The sequence below is a fragment of the Sceloporus undulatus genome, chromosome 4, assembly GCF_019175285.1.
Source record: "Sceloporus undulatus isolate JIND9_A2432 ecotype Alabama chromosome 4, SceUnd_v1.1, whole genome shotgun sequence".
NCBI lineage: Eukaryota > Metazoa > Chordata > Lepidosauria > Squamata > Phrynosomatidae > Sceloporus > Sceloporus undulatus.
The window spans coordinates 119,044,239-119,063,625 of record NC_056525.1 but is presented as its reverse complement, the minus strand read 5'-3'; the positions used below and the strand labels follow the sequence as shown (position 1 = coordinate 119,063,625).

Below are 19,387 nucleotides of genomic sequence, written 5' to 3'. Positions count from 1 at the left end.
TTGCTTTTAAAAACAAAACAAAATATGGAGAATGGAAGCAGGTGCTGTTGTTCTTTCTTGCCATCTTGCTGTCCACTACTATCTTGTCGCAAGCTAGTAGGCTTTGAAGATTTTTTTAGAGGCTCTGACATCCAAAGTTTTCTGCAACAAACAAGGAGTATGAAATCTTCATTTTTGTTATTCTTATAACAACATGAAATCATTAGTTAGCATAACAAATCACACTATTCATTATATTTATAAATTTTCCAAGCAATCATGCATGGTTGCACCGAAAATTCACTCTGTTTAAATGGTGCTTACTACTAGGAATGCAATCAAAGATATGTTTGTTATTGTTATCTGCCCTTGAATTGACAACCTTACAATGTATAAGTGATCAGTTTTGATAGTTTTTGTGGGTTTTTCAGGCTATGTGGCCATGTTCTAGAAGAGTTTCTTCCTGACGTTTTGCCAGCATCTGTGGCTGGCATCTTCAGAGAATGCTTACATAGAAACGAGTTCAGTTTGTATTAGTAAAGTATGCACATAGCTCAGAGAGAGAATGAGAATAAAGAGATGCAAAATGTCTGTTACAACTCTGTGGTACCTATCTTGGTCATTGCTAAGACCTAGGGGAAGTGTAAGCTGAAAATAGAAACCACAAGTCTTGTAGTGAACAAAAAAAATGCCATAAAACCCCATGGGGAAAAAAACCTTTTTCATGGAGTTTCAGGAATCTGTGACCCAAAAAGGGTGATGTTCCCAAACACTGGAAATACTCAAGATTGGGCAGAAATGGTCTCATACTATTATAATTCTAATGATTAATAGCACATTTCTGTCTTGAGTTAAGCATTGTAATAACCCAAAGAAGGTCCCTTGTTCTCATAGCAGCTTAGCAGCTGCTCTTATCTCTGAACAGTGATTGAAGATCAGAAACTTTCCTTCTTCTTTCCAGTTCTGTAGCTGTAGCATACATTGTTGTATATGTGATTGTGGAGGTGGGGCTGCTGTGAAGGGAAGAACTAAGAACTTTCTCCTTCCCAGCACAGCTGCCCAGCTTGAAAAATTACCCCTCTTCTGATCCAATGATGCTTTTTAAAAATACAAATATCAGGCCATTACAGCACCAAAGGAACCATCACACTGGAGTCTTTGATGGAATGATTTCCATAGGAATATACTTCCAATGGATGGCTTAAATATTTTGAAGACAGCAGAGCCATCTCATCTTGGAAGCTAAGCAGTGTCAGCCTAAGGTCAGTGTTTCGATGGGAGACAGCCAATGAACGGCAGGTGCTAGAGGCTATAAGTTCCTTCAGAGGAAGGAATTGGAAAGACCACCTCTGAGTACTCCTTGCCTGAGAAAACCCTATTCAATTCATGGGGTCGCCATAAGTTGACAGGCAACTTGAACACAGACTTACACATGCACATACTTTCAATGGTCTGGCTAATGATTTTTATATTAATATGCCAAATCAGCATGAGCAAAGTGCAGCCATCCAGATGTTGTAGGTCTGCAATTCAGATTAGATAGATAGAACTGATAGAACTAGTGGTGAAAAATTCTCAGAGTAGCAATCCAACCACATTCAGAGTAATTCCCTTTGCCCACCCTTGAGCTAAAGTATTTATATTAGATTTATCCTCTCATTAGGTTGATATCAAGCTTATATTAAGACTACTTTGGTATACAAAACTTGTTTTCTGTAAAAAATAAGAACAATAACATGGCTAATTATTTTGCACCAGATTTACCTGATGAGATGAACTTGTGTAACCGGAAGGCTGCAGATGGGATTGTCCCTTTACGAAATGGATCATTAGCTGTGTTCAGAGGTGAGTTAGTAGTCTGAAGACTTTTACAGAGGAGAATGAGGGTGGTGATGGTGACAATGATGACACTGAATCTCTATTGTTTGGAATATAATGGGTAAATTTGGATGTCATCAGTCACAAACAGCCCTGAAGGGTCGGCCTCCAGCTGCCCCTTCTTCAGCCAGATCGGGGCCGTGACAACCTCATGATGTGGCTCTGATTCGGCCTTCTGAGGGTGCAAAAAGGAGCTGCTAAAAGTGACTCCATTTTGCACCCTCGAAAGGGCACCATAGCTGTGGTGGCATGGCTATATGGCGCCTCTTTGGCACTGCATCATTTGGACGCAGTGCCAGAGGCGCACCATGATATAACATGCCTACTGGAGTGGCATCAGGGCACCCGGGGGGGGGGGGGGGGGGCGAGCATGCATAATTAGGATGCAGGCCCCAACTCTGTCCCCAGGCCAGCCTTTCAGGCCATTCTGGACAGCCTCTGTAGTTCCAGATGAAGATTCACATAACTCATTCCTTCCTCACCTCAAACAGCACAGGCTGTTGTCCAGCTGAAAGAGCATTGTAGTGCTGTGGTGGATGTGCAGCAAGCTTGCCTCTGTGCAGGACTCTCTTGCTGAGCTGTTACAGTGATGTTTTGATCACCTAGGAGCAGAGCTGATCCTAACATTAGGAAGAGTGAAACAACTCTCTTTGGTGTCAAATGCTGGAACAGCAGTTGAAGTAGCTGCAGCCTCCTAATTGTTTCCCTGGGTGTTCTGGTGATTTCCTTCTCTTGGTGGGCAGAGCTAGGCAAGTCACACAGCCTGTCTTCATCCTCTAAATAGGCATCCCCCTTCCCCTCCCTGTATTGAGAAGGCTGAGCCTTAAGAGAGACTCAAAACCGAGAATTTCAGTGGGAACTTGGTATTGGCTGACATTTGGTTCCAGGACCCCCTCATAGATAACAAAACTCGTGGGTGCTCAAGTCCTATTAAATACAATAGATTAGTCAAATGGTGTCCCTTACATAAAATAGCAAAATCAAGTTTTGTTTTTATTTTAAAATATTTTCAAAATAATTTCAAGCCGTGGAAGCTTGAATCTGTGGGTAAAAAAAATTGGTGGATAAGGAAGGCTGACTGTAATACACTCCTTTCTGTCCATACCTTTTGGCTTACCTTGTTTTTGCAGGTCACTATTACTGGATCTTAAATGGAACAAAACCGCCAACACCTGCCCCTCGTAAAATCACAGAGGTTTGGGGAATCCCGTCCCCTATTGACACTGTCTTCTCTAGATGTAATTGTGATGGTAAAACCTTCTTTTTCAAGGTGAGTCCTCCATAGTGTGGATAACACTGCACTGAGCCATTGATATGTGAAGATGTAGGTTCTAATATGGCAGACTGCTGCAATCTGGTGTCCTTCAGATATTTTAGAAACTACAGCCAGCATGGTGGATTCTCAGAGATGCTAAAATAAAAATAAAAATCCAGCCAGTAACATGTTGGGAAAGGCAGTAACAGGGAAATCTGGAATTTTGCACCAAACTCAGCCCAAATGTTGCTGCCAGCATATCTCATATTTAATCATAGAATCATAGAGTTGGAAGAGACTACAAGGGCCATCCAGTCCAACCCCCTTCTCCCATGCAGGAAATCACAATCAAAGCATTCCCGACAGATGGCCATCCAGCCTCTGCTTAAAGACCTCCAGGGAAGGAGACTCCACCACACTCCGAGGGAGTGTGTTCCACTGTCGAACAGCCCTTACTGTCAGGAAGTTCCCCCTAATGTTGAGGTGGAATCTCTTTTCCTGGAGCTTGCATTCTGCATTGTTTATTAACTGGCAAATTAGACAAAAGTGCATTACTTAATATTCCCCTCAAACATACAGATTTTACTCTTGTCTACAATGTGCTAAATCCTCTATCTTGATTGCAGTTAAAGGTATCACAATTTTGACTTGTAATAATATTTATATATTGAAAAAAGTTGTTTAAAATGAAAAACACCGTTTTTATTTTCAGTTGATACATGTATGTGTCCACTAGGCACTATCTTAGAAGAGACATTCTTCTAATGTCATTCTTTTTGTCTCTCATACCTGTTCTGAGATGATGCCCACCTGTGGCTGTTTTTTTAAAAATACATTGCTTACTTATGTTACAAACGGTTAACATGTTTAAAACGATGGCTATTAACTAGGAACCACTTTAGTCTATCAAAAGGCTAATCTAACTCATTTATCTGCTGAATATTGGAGCCCTTATATTGCAAGCTTCTGGTATAAATCCAGTTTTTAGCCAAAATGAAAATCTGGTTGTTAATTTTCATAAGTAAAAAAAAAAAATAAATGCACACACACACACACACACACCACTGTTTGGGCACCTGGTAAAAACATCTGTCTTGAAAATTAATATGGAAACAGTTTGAAAAATGGGAGTAGTTTCCAAGAAACACCAGAGCACTGTACCACACCTCATATTAAATATTTCCTATTCCTCAGCTGGAATTTTAAATAGTGTTAAAAGCAGAAGTGACCCCTGAAATGCCAGCAAGCAGTACTTATTATATGTTGATATTTAAAGAGGACAGAATAGGACATGTTACTACAACATGCAATCTAGATTTACCGGGCTTCTTTGCAACAGTCCAGGGGATGATGGCTCCGAGATACCAGTAGCCACAGACAGTTTACTGAGTTGCTAGTTCTGCTTGTGGAAGGCAACAAGGTCAGCTTTTAGAAGCCTTGCTCAATTGACTTTTATGTGTGTAATTTAAGTGAGACATCATTACCTAAACTTAAGCCACTTTGAGATCTACGTATAATAAGTGTTAAGCAGCAGTGGGGAACATATGACCCTCCAGATTTTATGGACTGTAATTCTTGTCAACCCTACCTGGCAAAGCCAAAGGTGAGGAATCATGGGTGTTGTCTTCCAACATCTATAATCCCTTTTATCTCATTTGTTGTTGTTAATCAACCTTGAATCTCGACTCATGGTGACCCTGTGGATGAGACATCTCTAAGATTCACTATCCTCCGCCGTACTTCTACTTTCTTGCAGATTCCTCCACCTTTCCTAACACTGGCCCCAAACAGACTGGCATTTTGTGCTGGCCTGGGGCCAAAAGTAGGGCTTGGTAGGGCTGGCCGTCCACATACGCCCAGCCCTACTTTTGCTGCCCATGTGCCATGTTGGCACACGCTCATCCACATGGGACATGCCATGATGATGCACAGGCGTTGGAGTACCCAAACAGCGTTCTGCACAAAGTGTGTCATCATGGAACGCAAACCACCATAATGACACCCCTTCCAAGAAGCTGCTTTCAGCAGCTTCCTTTTGCTCCTGAGAGGGATCATTGCTGTGGCATTTGGTCGCTGCGGCAAAAAGAGGTGGCTGCAGGCTGCCTGTCTGTCGAGCCCTATTACTGTACTGTATTTTTTAAAGAGTCATGTCTTCTCATAATGTGGCCAAAGTACAACAGCCTCAGTTTAGTCATCTTTGTCTCCAGGGAAATGTCAGGCTTGATTTATTCTAGGACCTATTTATTTGTCCAGCACTCTTCTCCAGCACATCTCAAAAGAGATTAAGCTCTTCCTATCTGCTTTCTTAGCTGTCTAGCTTTCACATCCATACATGGTAATGGGGAATACAATTGCTTGTACGATTTTGACTTATGCTTAGTTGTTTATCTTTGCTCTTTAGGAGCTTTTCTTGTTCTCCAATAGCTGCCCTCCCCATTCTTAGTCTTCTTCTGATTTCTTGACTCCAGTCCCCACTCTGATCAATGTTTGATCCAAGATATAGGAACTCTTTTATCTCGTGCTGGTGTTGGATTTGGACCAGGTAGACTCAAGTTCAAATATCTCCAACTCAGTCATGAAACTTACATGGGCCAATTGTAGCTCTCAACTTAATTTACCTCATTATGTTGTGAGCATTGAAAGTGGATAAGGGAAATCCAATTTCTGTCTTGGAGGAATGGTGGGGTTAGAAATAAAAATAAATTAAGTATGTTAATATTGCATGAGACATACCCTTAAAGTTAAAACATTATGTTCTCTTCCTGGTATTTTTCTTCCTATTTTCTGTTTCTTTGCTTCCGTATTTGTTGCCAAGGATTTCTTTTAAAGACCTCTCCCCCACACCAAACAATCAAAACTTTGGAGGTTAACCAAACCTGGCAGCCATTTGGGTGTGCCCAAGTTTGACTGCCAAGTCGTACATGTTTTATTGAAAGGTAGATGATGTGTACCCTGGTGCTTTCTCATTTTCTTGTCCTCATCCCACAATCTCAGAATCTTACCAGCAATACCTATGAATGGGTTGATCTGTATTAAGTTTTATGGTTTATGCTTTGCTGTAACTTTATCCATTTTAATTCACAGGATGCTCGGTACTGGCGCTTCACCAATGATGTAATGGATGCTGGCTACCCCAAACAAATTATAAAAGGATTTGGAGGACTGAGTGGGAAAATTACAGGAGCACTTTCTGTGGCTAAACACAGGAACAGACCAGAATCTGTGTATTTCTTCAAAAATGGTAGGGTTCATACTTTGTATTTATTAAGTTAAGAGAAACCCTGCACTATAGCAGTAGCAAAACTAATGGGTCTTTACTATTTTGACTATTTTAAGTATACTTAACTACACATTTAAGTATATAAATCAGTATAATACAACTACTCCCTTGCTGTGTATGACACTGTGGATCGTAAGATTGTTTACTGGTACTGCATAGCATTTAGTTCTGTTACCTAATAGAATTAAGCTATCTGAAATTGCATTCTGTCCTTTATCAGAGAAATGAGCAGTATCTCTTCTTAGATTCAGGCTTCTTGTTGTTGTTAACTTCCCTTGAGTCAGCCCCAACTGATGGCGACCAGGTGGATGAGACATCTCCAAGCCCTTGCGTCCCCCACTGCTCTGCTTAAGTCTTGTAGGTTCATGCCTGTGATCTCCTTGATTCAGTTTGCCCATCTAGTGTGCGGTCTTCCTCTCCTTCTATTTACCTTTCCTAGCATTATTGGTTTTTTCCAGTGAGTCATGCTTTCTCATGATATGGTACACAAAGATTCAGACTAGCACTTATATTCTGAAAAAGAAAAAAAATTAAGTATATTTTGTTTTTTAAAATTAGCAAAATTTAATTCAATAGGTTTTAAAATGATAAATTTATGGATTAAAATACTTTTGTTCTAAAAGGTTTCTTGAATACATATGCATATTTTGCCCTACGTTACTAAAATTTGCATCCCTATTCCTTTCACTGAAAAGTTAATTAAATCAAATATCAGCGGGCTTCACACCCACCGATTTGTTTCTGTGGATGCAAGCACTGCTATTTTTAATGGAGGCGTATATATGTGGCTGCAAGCACATTGCACTGCCACGGGAAGCAACATGAGTTGAGGTCCAGCATTTGTTTTATCTGCAGGGTGTGCGTGTGTGTGTGTGTCTGGAACAAATCCCCCGTAAACAAGAAAGTATGACTGTATGAATAAAAAAACCCCCAAAGAGACATATGAATTACTATGGCAGTGAAAACAACCAAAGTAAGATTAATAATAATAATAATAAATTGCATCATAATACCTCTCATGTTTATGGGGTTGAACACTGAAATTGTTGTGGTTCTTTTTTGCCAATGAAGGTGGCAAACTTCAACAATACACCTACAAACAAGAAGGACCAAAGAAGTGCAAGAAGAAAGTTGTGTCTGTGAACTATCCAATGTATAAACCAAAAACTGTCATTAGGAGGAGACGACGGCGCTTTGAACGTGCAGTAAGACCCCAGCATTTTGTCCGCAATGTCAGGGTCCAACATTACCCAGTCGTTCAGATCAGGCATCAACCAACAGGTACGTTGTCAATTTTTTACTGTTATGAGACTATAGTCTGAAGATATGTAGGTTGATCAAGTCCCACTGAATTTAAAATAAGCAACCTTACCAACAGGGTAGCTGTTCCCAAAGAATGGACCATGGCTGTATTTCCTTCATCTTCTATTCTGTTTTTCTTTTTCTTTTTAAAAAAATGTGTTTAAGGTACCCAGTGTTTTGTTCCATGGGTCACATTGCATTAAGATTTTTGTGTGCTTTTGTATGAATTCCTAACTTCAAGAGAGATTATTTTGTGTTTTCAGGAATACTGCAGCCAGAGGTCAAAGTCTCATCATACTGGAGAGGATTTCCAAAAGTGGTAAATTCTGTAATTTCAATTCCTAATGATCAGAAGCCAGATGGATATGATTACTACGCTTTTTCTAAAGGTATGTTTTGGCTGACACATCACAACCACCACCTCTAATGCTGGAAAAATATTTAGTAATTTGTTTTAAAATATAAATCTACAGGGAGATTTATATTGCCACCATCATAATGTATTTCTAACTATTTTTTTTTTAAAAAAGTATCATAGCTGTGGTATTGGATTACTCAGTTACAGGTGAGTATAAAGAGTATAAATCTATGAAAACTATAGATTTATACCAGGGATTGGCAACTTTTGTCCCAACAAATGTTGTTGGACTTGAACTTCCATCACTGGTATCTGGAGTCTGTCGATTTGTTTTTTGGCGGGGGCTGGGGAGAGGAGAAAGAAATGGATTTGTGAGGCTATATTGCCAAACTTCCATAATGCAAATTAACTACTTAGCCCAGTAATGCAAAGCTGCAATCTTAGGCACATTGTATTTCAGTGAGACAGACCTCTGAGGAAATATACATAGGATCAATCTGCAAGTAACAGACGTTTCTTTACACACCATCTCAATCATTTAGTGACATGTGGAATAACTGCAAATGCAGAACACATGCAGGCCTCCCCATGAGCTGGAACAATTTGTACTCAGGGTTCAAACTTAGGATTCAACAACTGGCTTCCCTGAACGAATGGTCAGTGCGAGCTGGGCTGGATGGGACATAATGAATGTGCTTGACTTTGCCATTTCCCCTTCACACAAATCAGTTCAAGTATTTTTGCAAAAGGCTTTGCATTACATTCAAGTCAGTTCACAGGAGGTTTTATGCATTTTTCTGCTTTTGGACCTTAATGTGACTACATCTAAAGAGCACTCTCTCCCACTCTCTTCCAGATCAATATTACAGCGTGGATGTGGGCAGCAGAATAGCAAGACCTGTCACACTGCAGACTGGTCAGTCTGTATCCAATGCCTGGTATAAGTGTCCTGCAGAGTGATCTAGAGACTCAAAGAGCAGAAAGAAACACTCTTGTGTTTAACAATTTCTCTGTTTTTTATTAATAAAAGACAATGAAGTGTTCATACATCAATCTAAATTTAAAATAAAAAGGATGCTTTATGCTTGATAGCCAATACACTAATACAGAATAAAAGCAGATTAGACAGTATACACCTTTTCCAAAATTTATACAGAACTTAGTTAATATTGCCTCTGTTTAGGCCTCCTCTGCCACCCATCGCATGAGTTACACCTGTAAGAAAAAGCAGAATAGTCATATATTTCTCATTATTCCTCTGCTGCTTTTAATACCAGTATTAATGTCCTTGGAAACATTCGTCCCCCATCCCCAAACCTCTAGGTAGCCTTTCTCTGGGGAGAGTAATTCCACCATATCACATACAGGATGGTCTGCCCAGAATCAGAAATATAATAAACACCACATGCTTAGCTTGGGCTGGAAATTTCTCCTTCATTTCACTTATGGTAATCAACCCAAGACAGCAGGCCATACTAGGAAATACCTTTCAATTCACTGAAATGTGTTACTGAATGCCAAACTGGTTTCCACCTAAATCCAATACCAAGACTAGATACTGAGGTATAATTCAGTGAATGATTGAATGGATCTACATTATTTGGGACAAGCAACTGGATTTAGGACTACCAAAACAATTCACTTTGGAGTTTAGTGATACTAAAATTAGTTAAAATATAATTTAATTCTATTAAAAGAAACTGAAACTTATTTCCATGTTTTGCACAGGTCACTCCTTTCAACTGTTATTCCCTGTAACAAGATGTTCAGTGTTTCAAAAGAAAAGAAAAAGAGTAAAACCAACACAGTATAGTAGTTTGAGTATGACTCTGGAGATCAGGGTTTGAATCCCTGCTCAGCCAAAGGCAAACTGATACTAAACAGATCTTGTCAAGAAAACCCCCAGGTTCACCTTAGGGTTACCGTAAGTTGAAAATGACTTGAACGCACAAAACAACACTTTCTTTTTAAGTACTGCTGATGCACTATTTATTGTTTACTTGCTACTGCAAGTCATATCCTTCTATAAGAACCACACACTATCACAGATCATTTTTAAACATTACTTTCCTTTTAAATTGAAGAAGGACATAGAGTAAGATATACTGCATTAAATATGTCCAAGACCCCTTCAACCTATTGTTGGCTAAAGTGCTATTTAGTACATATAGTGGACCCTTGTTATACACTAGAGCTTGGTTCCAGCAATCCCCATGAATAACAAAATCCATTTATGCTCATGTCCCATTAAATACAATGGCATAGCAAAATGGTGTCCCTCATATAAAATGGAAAAATCCAAGGTCCAATACTTGAAATTTATACTTTTTTTGAATATTTCCAAGCCGTGGATGCTTGGATCCGTATATAAAAATTCTGTGGATAAGGAGGGCCAAGTGTACTTCAGTTTTCTTAATAGCAAATAGGGAAACCTATTAGAGATCATGAAAAGTCTAAACAAATCCATCCTCCCACTAGCACTGAAGGTCACTTACCCCTCTGTCTGTTAAACTGACGACCACGAACTCCAGTTCTTAATGTTGGTGGCTGAAGTCTAACCCGACGGAAAGGCTTGGGATGATTACTACTTGTGTCTGAAAAGGAAATGGTGTAGGACAGAAAAATAAGGCCTCTGGCTGTTGTTTGATGAGCGATGCTAACAAGTATAGTAATGGCTGGTTTCATATACAAACTGTGCTCTTGGTATTTTGTACTTCAGATTTGTGAAAGTGCAGCAAATACAATTTCTTACTGGAAAATAACTGGCTATTGTCTAGTTATCATTAATCAATTCTTACTGTACTTCAGTATTAAATGAAGATACACCAACAGTCCAGTATAGAGAAATTTATTCAATAATAATGGGAAGCAAAAGTATTGAATTTGCCCCCCAATGAAGACTATCTTCCATAAATTCAGACAAAGTGGTTTTGTTCATACGTGTGCAGAGAGGAGCAAAGAATACCCTTTTAATGGGAAATAACAACATTCCGAGCTTAATTATCCCAATTTGTGATTACTCAGACAGTTAAGTGGGACTGAATTATACCTGCAGATGAACTAGAAGGAGGGTCTTGACTGGTGGAAGGAAGGTCTGACTCATCAGGAGTTTGAGATGATTCTTCTTCCTGTTGGCTATCAATTTCTAGGCCAACCTCTGAAGTAATTCTAAAAACAAGGAGGACAGAGATAAAATGAAATGAATTTACAGTATACTGAAAAGAGACTGGGAGGGAGAAGCAGACTGTGCAGTGAGTCTAAATTCTGGGCACCAAAACACACATCACAGCATCTGCATTAGTTCTGGACCATGAAAGCTTGAGACTGAAATTATTGAGAATATCCATCACAATTAGTAGGAACAACTTTTCAGACCACCCATTGTCCATGAAGTATGCAGCACACTGTTGCTAACTATTAGCCATACTCAATGCTACCCAAAGGAACACAAGGTTAGGTAAAAACACTTTCACTGCCATCACTGCCAAATAATTTGATGCTTCACAATATAAACTGCTTGTAGGTTTAAACAGTGCAACTTCAGATTATAATGGAATCTTCACTAGACTGGTTTGAATGCTATTTTCCACTGAAAGTGAATTAACGTATGGATCACACCCTGGAGCCATTTGGAAATTCCATTTACGCACAGCAGCCTTAAGACAGATCAACCATGAAGCACTCAAAACATTTTTTTTCCTTCAAGAGGAAATAGGAAGATAAATACTAATAACAAAAATTTGGTACTTCATAGCACATCTTGAAAAGTGAAAATGCTTCACACACATTATTTTAACCTTTGCAATAAATGAGGATGTGAATCCATGTTTCCTTTGTTTTAATTTGATATTCTGACCAAACATACCATACATTGTCACTTTAGGAACTTTCGTGACTCAAGCTGCTGCCACACTACAGAATTAATGCAGTTTGACACCACTTTCACTGCCATGGCTCCATCCTATAGAATCCTGGGATTTGAAATTTGCTGTGGCACTAGAACTCTCTGACAAAGCATTAATATTACTATTATTATTCTATTTATTTGTATCCCGTTCTTTTCTCAGAACTGGGAATCAGAGTGGCACAACAATATTAAAAGAACAATTAAAGATATAGAAAAGAAGTGCATTAAAAATGAAATAAATTATTACAATATTAAAATAAATTGCTATTAAAGAATAAAATACATATTAAAAAGATAAAACTGTTTAAAACACTTTGAAAGCCTATCTGAACAGGTAGGTCTTAGTGTGCCAGTGGAAGGCCAACAAGGAGGGGGCCATTCTGGTGTCCCTGGGAAGGGAATTCCACAGTCTAGGGGCAGCCACCAAGAAGGCACTCTCTTGCATCTCCACCAACCATGCTAAATATTCCACAAAACTACAAATCTCAGAATTCTATAGCATTGAACCATGGCAATTAAAGTGACATCAAACTGCATTCATTCTGCAGTTCAGATACAGCCTGACAGGTCAGATTAGCAACTATATTACTGTTTTCTGTTAAAACCAATAGTTTTATCCCTCAGTTTAGGGGTAGAAAAAAAGAAGCAAAGGTCCCATACACTGTGAAGGTATGGAATGTTTTATATACACAACTCTACTGCTCAAAGAGATACTTCTCAAACTGAAGTGAATAGGCCCGAATGCTTGTGCAGAACTTTGTTTTGGCACTGTTGCCACCACACTGTCTATCTTTTGAGGCAGCTCATTTCATAGCAAGTGTCTGTGAATCTGCCATACAAAATTTCTATGCTATGGATGCAACACACCCTAATCATGTAGGCTGGGTTTTACTAAAGCCCATCTGATAAGTCATCATGGCACTGCCAAAACCAAGTACAAACTTGGTGTCTGTACTCGCAATCTGGAGAAATCTTAAGAGGTGATCTTTGCAGTCTAACGTGTATTAGAAGATTTCCTTACTAGAACGACTATAGTTTTGAACAGAAGAATCTCCCTTCTTTTTTTGAACTTCCAATGAGTTTTGGAAAGAAAAAGAAATGATCTGAATGAAGGTACTTCAATAGGATTATGTATAGATCACTTGCTACAGGCAGAATTGAGTGTTAAGCAAATGAACCACTGAGCTTACCCTTCTGATTCTGCCTCCACAAAAACCTCATCACCATCATCCCCTGTTCCAGATTCTGAAGTAGTTGATAAGTTTCCAGTGGATGTTGTAACCATTGGGACAGACTGGGAAGCATGTTCTGATGCATCAGCTGTGCTGCTTTCAGTAAATACCGACACTTGAAACAAAGAATGGTACAATAGAGAATGAGCTATAGCAATCCAAAAATTCTACACTACTTACCCCTTTCACATACAGACATCACAACCAGGAAACCTGAGATTTTGAATATGGAATGACAAGAGCAGTGGGCAACCTTGGTGGTCCAGGACCTGATTAGCCACTCTCTCAAAGCTGGCAAAGGCCACTTTGTCTCCACAAATCTCTGGAATTTGGTGCGAAACATTAATATGCAAGCATAACCTGTAGACAGTGGACACACTTCCTAAATAAATAGTTGTATTGTTTTAAAAGGACTGCGAGTTGCCCAATACAAGGTGAAACACTCAGCTACACATTCTGCTATAACAAGATTCTAGCACAGCACTAAGTACTATGAGTAAGGACAAGTGGATAATCCGTCTTCTGTATAATTTACAGAAAAACATATTAGAGAGAATTTCAGTACTCACCAGGTGCTGCAACCTGCAGCGGAGTTGTTGGGACACTACGGCCTCCTGATTCCTCTTCATGGGCAAGGAAAAGAGGTGTTTCATACATCCCTAACCCTATAAACAATTTGGAAGCATATTTAGATATATGATAAACACACTGACAATTTAGTTTCTCCTAAAAATGGAAAATGATAACTGAAAGGGAGGGAGTGTTTCAATGCAGTTTGTGATAGTAGCACACAGCTCAGGAAAACAACAACTCACTGAACAAAGAAAGCTCCTGTCAGATATGTGTGGGTGTATATGTCTGCAAATTCTAATATTAGGCATCAGTCACTGACTGATGTTTTTCTTTAGTTATTTAGACTGAAAACAAGTACTGGACAATTTGCATTCTGCCTGTAAACCAGAATTTAAAGAAATACATGACAAACCAAACATACTATTTTTATTTTATTTATTTTTGCTGTTGTAACCCGCCTGGATTCCTTGTGATTGGGCGGGCTATAAATAAATCATTATTATTATTATATTATTATTATTATTATTACAGTACTACAGATGGTCAAATGGACCAAAGTGCTATAAAACCTAGGCATATGTTCATGTTTTGAGGCTTTCTTGAGCAGCAAAACCCCATCTGCTAAAATTCTGTCTACAGCATTTAGCATCACTGAAGCCAAGTTATATTTTCAAAAATGATATCCAAAATGTGGATTTTCATTAAATTGTAATGTATTTTTCAGACTGTATGGCTTTTGGAAAGGGTGTAGGACATGTAGTAATTTTAAAAGATATTAATGATAGTATCTTTCCACAATAGCATGAGGAAAACTCCAATGTTTAAGAGAAATCTGTACTTCTAGTGGTCTTGGAACATTGTCACAACCTGCAGGGTGCATCTTCACTGTGGAAATAATGCAGTTTGATACCACTTTAACTGCCATCCGTGGCTTCATCCTACAGAATCCTGGGATTTGTAGCTTTGTGAGGTACCAGCACACTTTGGCAGAGAAGGCTAAAGAACCTTTGCATAGACTTGACCACCTCAGATCTTGGGGCCAAATCTAACCTTCCTTGGATCCCAACCCAGGCCTCTGGACTTTCCCAAATGGCCACATCCTTTTCCCCATGACACTATTGTGACTGTATGGTTTGTTTGTTTTTGATCTTTTAGAGCACAGCTGGCACAGAGCAGCCTGGGTGATGCATGCATCCCCCCATGGTTGTTTTTGAGGCCCTCGGGACCCCTGAAAGGGCAAGATTCACTGCACAATCATCTTTTTGCTCCAAAATGAGACCAGTCACTGAGCATTCAACTCATTACTTCACTCTCAAAATGGCTACAATGATTTTTTTAATGAATTTTTAAAAAACCAAGAGCAAAATTTTGTCAAGAAATTATCTTGAATTATTTTCCTATTCCATTGTTTTGCAAATTCCACTGAATATAAAGCATAAAGATAGGACTCAATAGTTATACCTCCTTGTGAAGCAAGCTGGCCAAGATCAGACTGACCAGAGGTCTGTGGCATATCCTCAGGAGGTCCAAACCTGAACCTGGGAACTCCAGCAACTTGAGGGGAACTGGAAGAAAAGGCACATGCAGTTTTTATATATCATTTGCTATTACCTCATCCATATGAGAAGGAAATGAATTCAAGAGCAATGATTTCTCAAAACAGAAAACACATTGCAATATGTTTGTATAGGAATCATCCTAGTGCATAGATGCTAATGTATGCTGAATGTAGAAACTAATTCTGCATATAATGTAAAGTGGAAAGGGTTATGTTGACAGCTTTACAATATTTGAAAAATACTCATTATCTAGTAAGGAGAGTTTTAGCAGCAATGGTTTCAAAAGAGGTAGAAGAGCAACAGAAGATTGAGCTGTGAAAGCAGGTTGTGAATGGAATCCACTGACCATGGAGGTTTTGAGAAAGTGTTAGCCCAGCAACCCGTATGAGTGAGTGATAGAGACTAGGAAGAAAACCTTGTTTATTTCAATATATTTTCTCCATGAGCCACTGATTGGCTGCTGGGGTTTACCTGAGTAAATTCCTGCTGCACTGTAAACTCAGAAAATAAGTAAGCTGGGAGAAGTGGTGGTTCATTTTACTCCAGACACACAAGGGCAGTTGTAGGCACATCCCTTCAGATGATTAATAGGACTGAGATATCACAGGAAGAGCCAGGGGAAGGAACTTAGCCCAGGGTCCCCATAACTGCTGATGCAAACCTAGCAAAGAGCCAGGAAGAGAGGCGCAGTCTTCATCCCAGACAACCTTTGTAACTATACTGTGGGAGATTTCCATTCTGCCAGCACTCTATTGGAACTTGGCTAAAGCAATCTGATTTATACTAGCACCCTTGGATAGTCCAACTTTCCCTGATGTGGTGTACCTAAGATTTTTTCCCATCACGTCGAGACATACATGCCCATTGGTCTGGAATATCAGGCGTTATAGTGCAAAACATTGGGATGGAGAGGTACAAAGTTGGCAGTTTCCAATTCTCTCTACAAGCTTTGGGCTTCCAGCCCGGAGCTAATGAAGTGACTTCAAAAATATAAACTGGATGGAAACTAATCTGAAGTTGCTGCTCTGAGAATTGTAATTAATCGAGTCCAGTGCTGCTATGTTACTGATGTTTAAGTTCAAAATGTACTTACTGAATTGCTTCTGCAAATCCATCTGTACGATGTGGTACCACTAGGGTTGGTGTGCTTGGAACCGTTCTGTCCTCATCATCAAAAAAGTGCTGCTGCTAAAGAAAACATTAAAATGACCAACAAGCATAGCAGCTATTCATATAACTACTTCTCTTTATAAACGATAATCACTATAAAATCTTGTCCATTACCAATAAGATTATTTTGAGGGTATCAGTGATGGACAAATTACTATAGTGAATGAGTACTTCATGGAAACTGTTTCCAAGGGAATGTACAAAGGTTATTTTGGGTTAATTTCTCTCCTTTTCTGCAATAAAGATGCACAAGTACACTCTGCCTCTAGCATACAGTTTGAGAACAGCTGCCAAAATCCTTATGGAAAATTTTTATGTTTAGAAACTGTACTACTCACCATGCCACCTATACCAGGGGTTAGCTGAAGTCCACGTCCCACTGACTGCCTTCGAGTCATCTGGATCCTCTGTACATTAAATAAATAAAATATAACATGCTTCAGGATACACGTAAGTAGCGAACCTCAGGCCTACTGATCAAACCTTCTCATATTCTTTAATATCACATTGATTGGATCAGCCTACCTCTTGTCCATGCCACTTCCATCAGAAAACATTGAGAAATTCATTTCCTTTTAATTTGCAATATTTTAAATAAAGTCTGCATTAAAATTCATGTTTAAATAACTAGCTTTGAACACATTTTCTTGTAAACATGCATTTCAAGTTCACATTGTCAAATATATACCCAAATTTGCACTGTCAAAAAATATTTTACTCTAAAAATAGCATTGGCATTACTCTGGACAAGGCTAATGGGAGCTGGAGTCTGGAAAGTCACAGACTGACTAGTCTTGCTAAATTCACTCACCAGAGACTAAGTCCCACTGAACACAATGGGGTTTAATTGTGAGTAGACATGTATAGCCCTGCATTGCATATCTGTGAAAAATGTGAGTTCGATCACCCAGTTTAGCTGGAGAACAATACTGATTTTGATCTTTCAGCCTAATGTATTTCATAAGATGGTACTACAGAAAGAGATTTTATGTACGTCGTCATGAACAATTTGGGACAATCTGGAGAAGTGTAATAAATAAATCTCTTCAATAATTAAAATAACAACTTACAACAAAAACCCAAAATAACTGAACATTTATATACAGTGTTTTGCACAGAGGAATGAAATGGATGGAAAAATAAAACACCTCACAAATTCATTGTGGTCTGCTGAGTCACAGCCTGCTGTTAATCAACACCTTTATTGGGGTGATATTTATTTTAGCTTAAAGGACTTATAAACTCAAAATGCACACCCATCACAAAATGCCTTAATACCTTTTATTGCTTTTCGGCACAAAACCAATGCCAAACATGGGGGCAAATGAAAAAGCCAGCCAAGTACGTCAATTCCCAATTGCCTCTGAAACTCCTTCTGAAAAGCAATTTGCCAAAAGCGGAGGAATAAAACTTTTTAGAGCAGCATAATTATTTCCATACCTGTACTGGTGGTCCCAGCTCCTGTGGTGGAGCAGGAACAGCATGAATAGTCAGTCGCGGGGGCAAGGGATGGGGCCGAGGAGGACGTGGCACTTGTCTCTCTGAAGCAGAGGTGGGCTGCTGCTCTCGTGGGCTTTCGTGAGAGAAAGTGGACTCAGCTGCACCAGTATTTCCTTCACCTTGTGACAAAAACATGTATGTTTACGAACATTTGTAACACATACATATGTAGTCAAACCATTCTCAGTTCCATGACTCCTGCTGAGGATTCATTTCACTTCAGTGCATTATCAGCAAAATAGAAGTTGGGAAAAGGATAGTTTTTCAGTTGAATTATAATTAAAACAGGACCAATTTTTTTAAAAAAATGAACCCACAAAAGTGCTCTCACTAACAAATATACTTTCAGGTGATTCACCGCATACCTTCCTACTCTTTAAATAGTCCACCCACAAAAATGGCATTTTGACATGATTTCCTAAGCATTTATAAACATTTCCTTTAAACTGAGGCATGGAAGTTAATATACTTGGTGACATATATTCCAAACATACAGTTTCCTTTATCATGAACATACTTTCATTATAAAGACCGTATTATGCCATACCACAGTTTTGAGAGTCAGCTGCTCTCTGGCTGCTTTCACCTCCAGCAATACTGTCTTCGGTTTCTGTACTGGGATCTACACCATCAGGACCCTAAAACAGATAAATACAAGATCTGAGGAATTAAAAGTAATTTCTAAAAGGCCCCTGAAAGTTTTTAGTATCCTTTTAAACCCACAAACTATATTCCACGCTTTAAGCCAAGCTGCTAGCTATCAGTTCACATTCCTGTTCACATGAATAGGCATTACAATCATTTCCAATTTTATAGTAAAAGCAACACCCAACGGCATTCATAGCAGAAAAAGTTAACCCAAACATAAATTTCTGCAGTTCTTACTTCAGCTTCATCTCCTTCATATCTCTCATTACCATCAACGCTCCCAGTGCCTTCATTGCTATCTTCACCCTCATCACCCATCCCTGTGTCTTCATCATCCTCATCTTCATCATCATCTTCCTCATCTTCATATTCCTGGAAAAACAGTATTTCTGAAGTGAATTAGTGTGAAATAGGCTTATTTGGGTTAAAATCCTTTGACATTCAAAAAAAATTGTTGCCAAGGATTGTCAAAATGCCAGAAATTCCTACCCAACTGAAACATTTGATATTGGCATGAAAAAGCTAGAAGTAAGAATGAAAATAAGGTACAGGTGCAATGTTTTGTGGAATTTTAGAACTCTTGGCAATCATTTATTAATTTTGGCACATAGTTACAAAGAAAAACCCCCTAAGACATGCCTTTAGAGCAGGGAAGGGCAAGGGTTGAAAGGTGATTTTTTGGTTCCCCTGACTTTTGTGCAGGCTATATTCCTACTGTTTTCCTGCAGCTCCATCATGCCTCAGCC

General features: G+C 39.0%; 2 protein-coding genes across 4 annotated transcripts in view; one reads left to right on the top strand and one right to left on the bottom strand.

The window, feature by feature from the left end:
• The window catches only part of PRG4 (proteoglycan 4), a 46,590-nt gene extending 37,535 nt beyond the window's left edge, over window positions 1-9,055 (top strand). The window contains exons 9-14 of the mRNA XM_042464344.1: window positions 1,738-1,824; window positions 2,988-3,127; window positions 6,197-6,353; window positions 7,464-7,673; window positions 7,958-8,083; window positions 8,909-9,055. Coding sequence (XP_042320278.1) covers window positions 1,738-1,824; window positions 2,988-3,127; window positions 6,197-6,353; window positions 7,464-7,673; window positions 7,958-8,083; window positions 8,909-9,012 — 824 coding nt within the window. The 3' untranslated portion in view covers window positions 9,013-9,055. The remainder of the gene's footprint in view (window positions 1-1,737; window positions 1,825-2,987; window positions 3,128-6,196; window positions 6,354-7,463; window positions 7,674-7,957; window positions 8,084-8,908) is intronic.
• TPR (translocated promoter region, nuclear basket protein) overlaps window positions 9,045-19,387 on the bottom strand; it is a 68,745-nt gene continuing 58,402 nt past the window's right edge. For 2 of the 3 annotated variants that reach the window (XM_042466365.1, XM_042466367.1), the window contains exons 41-51: window positions 18,879-19,013; window positions 18,541-18,631; window positions 17,934-18,112; window positions 16,832-16,900; window positions 16,417-16,511; window positions 15,226-15,329; window positions 13,761-13,856; window positions 13,150-13,306; window positions 11,102-11,220; window positions 10,548-10,646; window positions 9,045-9,267 (exon numbers count right to left, since the gene is read on the bottom strand). In XM_042466365.1, the coding sequence (XP_042322299.1) occupies window positions 9,212-9,267; window positions 10,548-10,646; window positions 11,102-11,220; window positions 13,150-13,306; window positions 13,761-13,856; window positions 15,226-15,329; window positions 16,417-16,511; window positions 16,832-16,900; window positions 17,934-18,112; window positions 18,541-18,631; window positions 18,879-19,013 (1,200 nt within the window). In that variant the 3' untranslated portion in view covers window positions 9,045-9,211. The remainder of the gene's footprint in view (window positions 9,268-10,547; window positions 10,647-11,101; window positions 11,221-13,149; window positions 13,307-13,760; window positions 13,857-15,225; window positions 15,330-16,416; window positions 16,512-16,831; window positions 16,901-17,933; window positions 18,113-18,540; window positions 18,632-18,878; window positions 19,014-19,387) is intronic. The other variant, XM_042466366.1, reaches the window with a different exon arrangement.